At 38.9% G+C, this 11,336-nt stretch overlaps 1 protein-coding gene across 1 annotated transcript in view; it reads left to right on the top strand.

Moving 5' to 3' along the window:
- The window catches only part of RCHY1 (ring finger and CHY zinc finger domain containing 1), a 38,988-nt gene extending 33,161 nt beyond the window's left edge, over positions 1-5,827 (top strand). The window contains exon 9 of the mRNA XM_029944869.1: positions 5,623-5,827. Within this exon, the coding sequence (XP_029800729.1) occupies positions 5,623-5,655 (33 nt within the window). The 3' untranslated portion in view covers positions 5,656-5,827. The remainder of the gene's footprint in view (positions 1-5,622) is intronic.
- Positions 5,828-11,336: the final 5,509 nt, after the last annotated feature.

The raw sequence follows: 11,336 nt of genomic DNA on the forward strand, positions 1-11,336 counted from the left end.
ATATATTTTTTAACCACATTTTCCTTACCTATTCATCTATTGATGGACACTTAGTTTCTTATCTTGGCTATTGTGAATAATACTGCAATAAATATAGGAATGCATGTATCTATTCAAATTGGTGTTTTTGTTTTCTCTGGATAAACACCCAGATGTAGAATTGCTGGATTGTAGGCTAGTTCTAGTTTTAATTTTTTGAGAAAACTCCAGACTCTTTTCCACAGTAGCCACACCAATTTACAGTCTCATTAGCAGTGCCCAAGGATTCCTTTTTCTCCACATTCTCCCCAACAATTGTTATGTTTTTATCTTTTTGATAACAGCCAATCTGACCAGTGTGAGGTGATACCACATTGTGGTTTTGATTTGCACATCCTGATGGTGAGTGATGTTGAGCATCTTTTCATGTGTCTATTGCCAATCTTTATGTCTTCCTTAGGAAAATGTCTATTCAAGTGCTCTGCCCATTTTAAAATTGGGTTCCTTAATATTAATTATGTAAGTTAATATTTTGGATGTTATCTCTTATTGGTTATATGACGTTCAAATATCTTCTCCTGTTCTGTAGGTTGCCCTTTTGTTTTGTTGATGGCTTTCTTGGCTATGCAAGGCCTTTTCAGTTTGATGTAGAGGAGGAGATTTGTGCAAAAAAAAATACTGCTGACTGATGTCAAAGAGCTTGCTGTCTCTAGATGTTTTATAGTTTCAGGTATTACACTCAAGCCTTTAATCCATTTTGAATTAATTTTTGCATATGATGTAAAATCATGGTCCAGTTTCATTCTTTTGCATGTAGCTTTCTAGTTTTCCCAGCACTACTTACTGAAGAGACTTTTCTCCACTGCATATACTTGCCTCCTTTGTCATAGGTTAATTATATGTGTGGGTTGATTTCTGGACTTTCTATTCCATTGATTTATGTATCTGCTGGTACCATACTGCTTTGATTGCTATAACTTTCTAATATAGTTTGAAATCAGGGGGTTACACACCTCAATTTGAGCCACAAATGTCTAGTGTCTATCAAATTGGACAGTATAGATCTATTTATTGCAATTGGTTGATATGTCTCTTACGTTACTTTTAGTCTATAGGATCCTTCTGTATACCTCCTTATTCATTTTATTCCTTTGTAATTTATTTGTTAAAGAAAATGTGTTATTTGTCATATAGAGTTTTTCACATCCTGGATTTTGCTGCTTGCATGCCTGTAGTATATTTGTCATGTTCTTCTAGTTTCTGTATTTCCTGTAAAGAGATAACTTAATCTGTAAGATTAATCAATTTTAAGATAAATTCCTGTCAAGACTACTTGTACTTACACTGTGTTCTTCCATTAGGGAACACATGGTGACTGGTAGCCACTGATGATCATTGTCTTAACTCCATTACTTTATTAGCAATTGAAGATTATTCTATTATTCATCTTTTGTTTATGCAGGAACATTACCATAAAGCGAAAACCCCCCTAATCAACTTGGTAATGTAAATAATAGTTGTGGCCTGATGTTTTTATTTTATAAATTATTGCTTTAGAATTGTATAAAATCAGTAAAAATGCCTATTTCTATATTAGGTTTAGAGCACTATGCTAATTATAGTTAGCTTTTTTAAATAAAGTTAGTTTTGTTTTTTATCATTAGAGAGACACATGTTTATGATAGAAAATTTAAAAATGTGGAAAAGTAGAAAGAAGCAGAGAAAAAAAACAGTGGCTCTTAATAGTATCACCAAAAGACAACATTATAAACATTTTAGTTTATTTCCTTCCATCTATTCTTTAAGCATTTAAAAAACCCCATTTGCTGACATATCAGATAAAGGATTAGTATCCAAAATTTATAAAGAATTTACCAGACTCAACACCTGAAAAACAAATAATCCAGTGAAGAAATGAGAAGACATGACTAGACACTTTTCCAAAGAAGAAATCCAAATGACCAACAGACACATGAAAAGATTCTCAACATCACTCATCAGCAGGGAAATACAAATTAAAACCACAACAAGATACCACCTCACACCTGTCAGAATGGCAAAATAAACAAGTCAGGAAAAAACAGATGTTGGTGAGGATGTGGAGAAACCAGAACCCTCTTGTACTGTTGGTGGGAATGCAAACTGGTGCAGCCACTCTGGAGAACAGTGTGGAGGTTCCTCAAAAAATTAAAAATAGAAGTACTCTATGACCCAGCAATAACACTACTAGGAATTTATCCAAAAAATACAGGAGTGCTGATTCTTAGGGGTATATGTACCCCAACATTTATAGTAGTGCTTTCAACAATAACCAAATTATGAAAAGAGCCCAAATGTCCATCAACTGAGGAATGGATAAAGAAGATGTGGTTTATATATACAATGGGAGACTACTTGGCAATAAGAAAGAATGAAATCTTGCCATTTGCAACAATATGGATGGAACTGGAGGGTATTATGCTGAGTGAAATAAGTCAACCAGAGAAAGACAGCTACATGTTTTCACTCATATGTGGAACTTGAGATATTTAACAGAAGACCATGGGGTAAGGGGAGAAGAAAAAATAGTTCAAACAGGAAGGAAAGCAAACCATAAGAGACTCTTCAATACAAAGAACAAACTGAGAGTTGATGGGGGGGGGCAGGCTAGAGGGGAATTAAGTGATGGGCATTGGGGAGGGCGCTTGTTGGGATGAGCACTGGGTGTTGCATGTAACCAATGAATCATGGGAATCTACTCCTGAAGCCAAGAGCACACTGTATATACTGTATATTAGCTAACTTGACAATAAATTGTATTTAAAAAAACCTTTTGTGACCGTGTAACATACACATATTTGTGTCTTCCTCTTTTTCATATAATAGAGCAAGCACGTCCCTGTAATACTACAATCTGTATGTAAACACCATTTAACTGTCTTGCATAACATTTCAATTATAGTTTAAGCATTTAGTGTTACTGATATCTTTTCATTTGTAAATGCACTATGATGAAGAGTGATGTATTTTGCTCCTCTGTATTTCAGAGGCCATCCTTAGGAAATGCACCTTATTTTATTTTATTTTTAATTTAATTTATTATTATTTATTTTTAAAAAATGTATGTCCAAGTTAGCTAGCATATAGTGCAATAATGATTTCATGAGTAGAACCCAGTGCTTCATCCCCTGTATATAACACCCAGTGCTCATCCTAATAAACAAGTGTCCTCCTTACTGCCCCTCACCCAGTTAGCCCATCCCCCCACCCATAACCCCGCCAGCAACCCTGTTTGTTCTCCATATTTGAGTCTCTTATGTTTTATCCTCCTTCCTATTTTTATAGTATTTTTGCTTCCTTTCCCCTATGTTCATCTGTTTTATATCTTAAATTTCACGTATGAGTGAAGTCGTATGATATTTGTCTTTCTCTGACTGACTTATTTCACTCAGCATAATACCCTCCAGTTCCATCCATGTTGTTGTAAATGGAAGATTTCATTATTTCTCATTGCCAAGTAGTATTCCATTGTATATATAAACCGCATCTTCTTGATCCATTCATCAGTTGATGGACATTTGGGCTCTTTCCATACTTTGCCTATTGTCAATAGTGCTGCTATAAACACTGGGGGTGCGTTTGCCCCTTTGAAACAGCATGCCCGAATCCCTTGGACAAATACCTAGTAGTGTTATTGCTAGGTCATGGGGTAATTCTATTTTACTTTTTTGAGGACTCTCCATACTGCTTTCCAGAGTGGCTGCACTAGTTTCCGTTCCCACCAGCAGTGCAAAAAGGTTCCTCTTTCTCCGAATTCTCTCCAACATCTGTCGTTGCTTGAGTTGTTAATGTTAGCCATTCTGACAGGTGTGAGGTGGTATCTCATTGTGGTTTTGATTTGTAAGAAAATGTACTTTATTTTAAAGAGCTATGAAACGTTAGTGTGCACTGCATACATAATGTAGCATAACAAAATTAAGAACTCTACAATCTAGGAACTATTCATTCAGTCACCAAATATTTTTTGAATTTCTGATATGACTCATTTCTAGGCATTGGGGATACAGTGGTAGACAAATAGGGTCTCTATTCCCATGGGGCTTACATTTTAGTGTGTGTATGGGAAGACAGGTGATAAAGAGGTAAACAAGATTATTTTAGACAGTGATAAATACTACGAAGACTATAAAACACAGAACAGCTACTCAGAAAAAGTTCTTTGTGGGGGTCTCTGGCTAAATACTAAGTTTGGAACCATTGGAATTATGGGGGACAGGGGTGAAAGAGGCAGAAAATAAGGCAGCAAAGTGGGGGCACCTGGGTGGTTCAGTCAGTAGAGCATCTGACTTCAACTCAGGTCATGATCTCCCACTTGTGGCTTCAAGCCCTGTGTCAGGCTCTGTGCTGACAGCTCAGAGCCTAGAGCCTGCTTCAGATTCTGTCTCCCTCTCTCTCTGCCCCTCCCATGCTCACGCCCTGTCTCACTCTCAAAATAAATAAACATAATAAGGAAATTTTTTTAAAAAAATGGCACCAAAGTGGATGAACATTTCATCAGTAAAAGAAGAAAGACAAACATTTTAGAATTAAAAGACGTGATCCAGAGAGAATCCCCAAGTGAGAAAGCCTTCAGGTTTATATCTGCTAGCCACATAAAAAAGGTTCTCAGCATCATTAGCAATCAGGAAAATGAGAATCAAAAACAATGCAATACCACTTTACACTCACTAGGATGGCTATGATCAAAAGACAGATAGTAACAAGTGTTGGTGAGCATGTGATATTAGAACACTCATACACATGGATGGTGGGAATAAGTATGGTGTCACTCTGGAAAACAGTGTGACAATTCCTGAAAAGGTTAAGCATAGAGTTACTATACTATCCAGAAATTCCACTCTTAGGTGTATACCCAAGAGAAATGGAAACATAGATCTGCATAAAAACTTGAACATAAATGTTCATAGCATCATTGCTACATTGGCCACAAAGTGAAAACATCTTAAATGTCTATCATCATCATGTCTGACGAATAGATAAACATAATGGAATATTATGCAGCCATAAAAGGAATGAAGTATTAATATGTGCCACAACATGGATGAACCTTAAAAACATTGTGCTAGGTGAAAGAAGCCAGTCACAGAGGACCACATATTGGGTGATTCCATTTATATGAAATATCCAGAGCAGACAAATCCATAGAGACTGATGCCTGCTAGGGTCTGCGGGAGGTGAGGGGAGGGAGGATGGGCAATGGTTGTTAATGGTCATGAGGCTTCTTTTGGAGTGACAAAAATGTTCTAGAATGGATTGTGGTAATAATTGAGCAATGCTGTGAAAATACTAAAAACCATTGAATTGTATACTTAAAACGAGTAAATTTTTTATGGTATGTGAGTTATATCTCAATAAAGCTGTTATTGAAAAAAGATCTGCTAGCACTGCACTCAAGAAATTATTCCACTCAGATGGAATGACGTGATGCCTGGCATTTGCTTCAGAAAAATCCGTTACTGGGCTGAGGTTCTAGATGAAACAAGATTGGAGATGATAATTATTGAAGCTGAGAGAGCGGTACAAGGGGGTTCATTACACTACTTCATTTTCTATATGTCTGACATTTTCCATAATAAGAATTAACGATGCATTTTTTATTTACAGAACTTTGTTCTGGCAGTTATTAGCAAGTCATAACCATGAGAGTCAGAATGGCCTGGTAAAGAGCCTGGCTTCTGGGAGCAGTCTATGGATTTTCAGTCCTGAGTTTGCTGTGGATCCTGGGCAAGCCACATAACTTCTTCGTACCTCAGATTTCTCATGTATAAAATGGAGGCATAATGCACCTACTTCATCGGGATCTTGCAAGGATTAAATGAATTAATATTCATAAAATGGTTGAGAACACTGATACTTAGTAAGCATTATGTCTGTTCACCTTTCCATTTAAAAAGAAGGGAGTGGGGGAGGGAAAGAGAGAGAAACCCTTCATTTGTCCTCACAGATGACAAGGCCATCTTTTTTCAGCAATGAACCTCTTGCTGCATTAGTGAACAGAGAGAAATCTTCAGCTATAAATGCAGAAATTTTTGCACTTAATATTTTTAATCCATGGTCTCTATTACCTTGGCATTACTGCCATGGCAGAGCAGCACACGTTTTAGACCATGATGCTGTTTCTGCAGTTTCTCACACTTCCTCATGTTCTGTTTTCTGTGTAACTACTTCATTAACGGAGATGCACGGGCCGCCTGCAGATCCACCAGCCAACCCAGAAAGGGGATTCTGGGAAGTGTGGATACCCTTTGATTTCCCCCAGGGACATATCGGGAAACTTTAAAAAGTGTGTTTTAAAATGTTTTGTAAAAGTGTTTTAAAAATATTTTGGGAGGGCACCTGGGTGGCTCAGTTGGTTAAGCGTCCGACTTTGGCTCAGGTCATTATCTCACTGTTCGAGCCCCGCATTGGGCTCTGCGCTGACAGCTTGGAGCTTGGAGCCTGCTTCAAATTCTGTGTCTCCCTCTCTGTACCTCCCCTACTCATGCTCTGTCTGTCTCTCTCTCTCTCAAAAATAAATATTAAAAAATTATTTTAAAAAAATGTTTTGAGCCCCGAGCAATTCACCATGGGAAGGGCCCATAGTGAATGTTTATTTGTTGTGTAAAGAACAATTGCTTTTGTAGAAAGGAAGTTGCTAAGCTTTCAGACGAATCCCCAATGTTTTTTGGAACAGGAGTTAGCAGTCATTTCGGGGTGACTTAGGCACCTGTGTCCATCTGACTATACCGCTTAAAGTTTGCAAACACTTGCAGCCAGTCAGTGAGCGATACAATTTACATCACAATCCAGTATGTATATAGGACCAAAGAAAAAAATATTTTCATGACACAGCGCCCTTCCTATGCTAGCTGTACTCAGATGTCTTCTATTCTTTTCATTATTTCTTTTAAAAACTGCTAGCTGCAGCCCATTGAGTTGATTATTTGACGAGGAATTCCCTCTTGGTAACATCACGGCTGTCTTGGAGATTGGATGATTCCATCTCATAGCCTGCCTTCGTATTTCTTGTATCTTGTGCTGTAGGGATGGATTTAGGACCACGGAGTTAGCACCAGGGATGGAGGGTGGGTGACCTCAGTGAAGTGAAAGATATTAGGAGTACGGGCACAGGACCATCTCACTCAAGTGAAACCCTTTCGGCTGAACACACATAGGTGATTACAGAATGAGCTAGTCCCTATTTTAACAGCAAGACTTTTTATCTTCCCTCTCCTTCCCTCACTTTTATATTGAGAATATGCTTTTGCTTTTTAAACAAAAGGGCTTTTGCTTTTGAAACACTTGCCTTTCATTTATGGAGAGACAAGTGCTGTTGACATGCCCAAAGGAAAGAGCTGCTTAGACGCTAAAGCAGATCTGGAACTGATGGGCGGTCCGTGCTCCTCAGCCTGCTGTTCCCAGACACTTAGCATCACCTGTCAGATGCTCTGGGAGTGCATCCCATAGAATATGGTGAAATAGGCAGGTTCCCCCCGGCTGCTGTTCAGGGCCACCTCACACTTACGGCTGACCCTGGCAGCCATTTTCCTGCCTGCGGTGGAGTGCAAGGAGAGGGAGATAATTGTGAGTCTCAGCTCATCATTATGTTAAGTGTTTTCTGCTCGGGTGCTTTGCAAATTATCTCTCTGCTCTGAAAGCATGCAGTAGTAGCTCCAGTTAGAAAGCCAGGTATTCTCTCTACATCGATGGGTTTGTCAGGAAAGATTTTCCACTGCCTTTTCCTCTGTGGCCAAAGCATGATTCTTGATTCTGACTCTGGCCTTGGATGGGTCCTTGGACTACGTCTATGGAGATATTTTGACTTTGCAGAAAGAGGTGTCAACCTTTCCTTGCCGTCCACCTCTCACCCACTTCCAACCTCATGAACCCCAGACACTCCTCTATTCCTTTAACTGTTCAGTATTCAGTAAGCATTTATTGATTTTCCACTGCATGCAAAATGCTTACTCAAGGCTTTGGGGACTCCAGAAAAATGAAGGAAGGAGGGATGAAAGAAAGGACCAAAGATGGTTCTTGTCTTTGGGGAAAACCAATTATCAAGTTGGAGAACTAAAATATGTATGTAAAATTTCCATAGCAAATTGGCAGTGTCATAGAACTCTTTTCTTGCCTGTACTTTTAAGACTTACAATATCTTCTATCTTGCATTGTAGTTTTCCATGTGCAATAGAAACTTTCCTGTCCTTTATTCTAATTCTCTTTATCTGAATCCTCCTCTAAAGAAGCAAACTATCTTGATGATCTTTTATCCTTCACCCTGACACCTCCCTCCCTCCCCCTTCTCCTTCTCCTTCCTTCCCTCCCGGAATTTGGATTGTGGTAAAGATTTTATACCAATCATTCATACCCTTAGCGTTTCTCTTTAAGGTTTATCAGAGGAGCAATGCTTCACATAGACTCCCAGTTGCATCCTGGAAGGAGGTAGGGAAGTGTCAGCTTGAAGACACAAGCTCAGCCAGATGATGAAGCTCTTGATTGGCCGAAGTTTGAATTTGGCCTAGAAAGTAACAGGTTATTGGTCATACATATTTATCGGGTATTTACTGTAAGTAAGCACTGTGTTACACACTAAGACCTAGTAGTCAGATGTGGCCCCTACTTTTAAGAGGCTTATATTCTGTTGGGGAAGATAAATAATAAACACAGACATAGGTAGTGATGAGTGTTATGAAGATGAAACCGTATTGTGAAGCACAGTGCCCTGAGTTCTAGCTGTGCGGTCAGGTCAGGTCTTCCTGAAGTGGTGACATTTGTGGTGAGAACTGAAAACCAGGAAGGAGGAAACACATTTCAGGCAGGAGGAATGGCAGATGCAAAGAAGGAAGCAAGAAGGAAGCAAGTCTGGCATCGTCAGAGAGAAAAAAGACTGAGTGGTTGGAGCATGGGGGCCGGGCCATGGGTGGTGAGAGATGTGTCTGAGAGTTTAAAGGGTGGCCCGTCATGCAGGGCTTTGAGCGTGGTGGCAAGAAGGGCAGGTATTTCTGGGAGACTTTGCAAACTTTCAGGTGAGATAGTTTGTCTAGTGTCTACTTTTAAAGAATGTTTTCATTGTTGTGTGGAGGATAAACAGTAACGGGACAAGACACGGGGAGACTAGGTAAGAGGCTGATGCAGGCCAGGGACGAAATCAGAGCGGCTTGAGCTGGGGTCTAAGCCGAGGGTTACGTGGCCAGGAAGTGGGAGGTGGAAACTCGCTCAGGTCGGATCCATTCCCAACCAGGTCAGGGCAGCAGCCTGCGGCCATGGGGGACTCACATGGATGATGGAGAAGAACAGTGTTTACCATGGAAGGAGCCGCTGGTTGTCTGAGGCCGACCCTCATTTAGTTTCCCATTTCATTTTATTTGACTCTCATTTCTGAGGCTTACTCTTGCTTTAACTCATGATCGTGTGATTTCATTTTTAAAAATTTGAAAAACTATAGGGAATGTTTTTCCTAGAAAAATAAAAATAATAAAAATTGAACAGAGAATACATGGAAATCTACTATTGGCAAGAATGGAAAGGTGATTCCAGATCTATTGGAAACACCCAGGAACAGATGTGTTCAGAACAATCATCTAGTCTTTAAAAAATGAGTAATTCTGTTGTTTTTCAAATGATCCCAGGCCATGTAAAAACACAGTTGTGTCTCCAGGTGATTTTTTGAGATTATCATAACTTTAATACTGAAGCCTGAGACAGGGAAAAATATAGACAAATCTCCTTTATGAATATAGATGCAAAAAATTGTAAAGTATTAGTAAACATAATCTGGCAATGAATCAAAAGAATCATACATTTGATCAAATATTTTTATTTGAAACTTACTGATGATAAGAAATCTAGCAACATACTTTATTATATCAGCGAATCATATGATCATTTCAATAGATATAAAAGAATATTTGATAAAAGTTAACATCCATTCCTAATTAGACTCTAAATAAAATAGGAACAGAGGGAATTCTTTGGGGTGGTACATTTTAGGTGAAAAACATTATTTGTCCCATTATTTTATTTTATTATTTTTTTAAATGTTTTATATTTATTTTGAGAGCCTGTGAGCTAGCAGGGGAGGGACAGAGAGAGACAGGGGGAGGGAGGGGGGAAAGAGAATCCCAAGCAGACTCTGCACTGTCAGCGCAGAGCCTGACACGGGGCTCAATCTCAAGAATTGTGAGATCATGACCTGAGCCGAGATCAGGAGTGAGATGTCTAACCGACTGAACCACCCAGGCATGCCTGTCCCATTATTTTAAAAAGTAAGCTTTCTTACCTGTATGATAAAATATAAATATTCTGAACTTGCTCACCAGCTGACTGCAAACACCTGGCCAGCTCACCTGGTGCATTTCCAGCTAACTGGCTAGATAAGTTTTCCTCAGGTTAATCCCCCAATTCCTATATGTTACAAAATGCTCAGGACATTCTTCTAATTCCTGTGATAGATATGAGAAGTTATGAGACCACTGTTGTTTACCTGCCAGTAGAAAACTGCAAAGGTCAAGGGGACGAAGGCAGCCTAACCTGTTGACTGAGTCCCCTCTGTAGGCCTGTCTTTGTTTATATGCTAATTCCCAGTGTGGTCGGTGATTTCCAGTTCTACTACAACATTCATTTTGTGCCAAAACCTGCCAGTAAATATTATCCTAAAATCCTAAAATTGGGAACTAATCGAGAATGTCCACTATCACCATTATTATTTAACAGTCCACATACTCACTGGGAGGTATTAGTGATGTAGTGAAGCAATAAAACACAGTAATGGATGTAAACATTGGAAAAGAAGAGTGAAAACTATCACTTTTTGCTGATGATATGATTTCATATTTAAAGAACTACAGATACCAATAAATTAAAATGCACAAGGATTAATAAGAAAATTTGGGGGGCACTTGGGAGGCTCAGTTGGCTAAGCATTTGACTTCAGCTCAGGTCATGATCTCGTGGTTTGTGAGTTTGAGCCTGGTGTAGGGTTCTGTGCTGACAGCTCAGACCCTGGAGCCTGCTTCAGATTCTGTGTTTCCCTCTCTCTCTGCCCTTTCCCTGCTCACACACTCTCTCTCTGACAAAAATAAAGAAATGGTAGAAAAATTTTTAATTACAATAAAGAAATTTGGTTAGTCAACTGCTCATAAGATTTTTGTACAAGAATGAGTCATTTCCTCTATTTTAATAATAAGCACTGAGTAAAAGTTGCATTTACGTAAGTGACAAACACTATATAGTACTTAGAAATAATTTTTAAAAGACAAGCACAGGGGCATCTGGGTGGCTCAGTTGGTTAACCATCTGACTCTTGGTTTTGGCTCAGGTCATGATCTCACAGTTTTGTG

The sequence above is a fragment of the Suricata suricatta genome, chromosome 1 (genome assembly GCF_006229205.1).
Source record: "Suricata suricatta isolate VVHF042 chromosome 1, meerkat_22Aug2017_6uvM2_HiC, whole genome shotgun sequence".
In the NCBI taxonomy this organism is placed as follows: Eukaryota; Metazoa; Chordata; class Mammalia; order Carnivora; family Herpestidae; genus Suricata; species Suricata suricatta.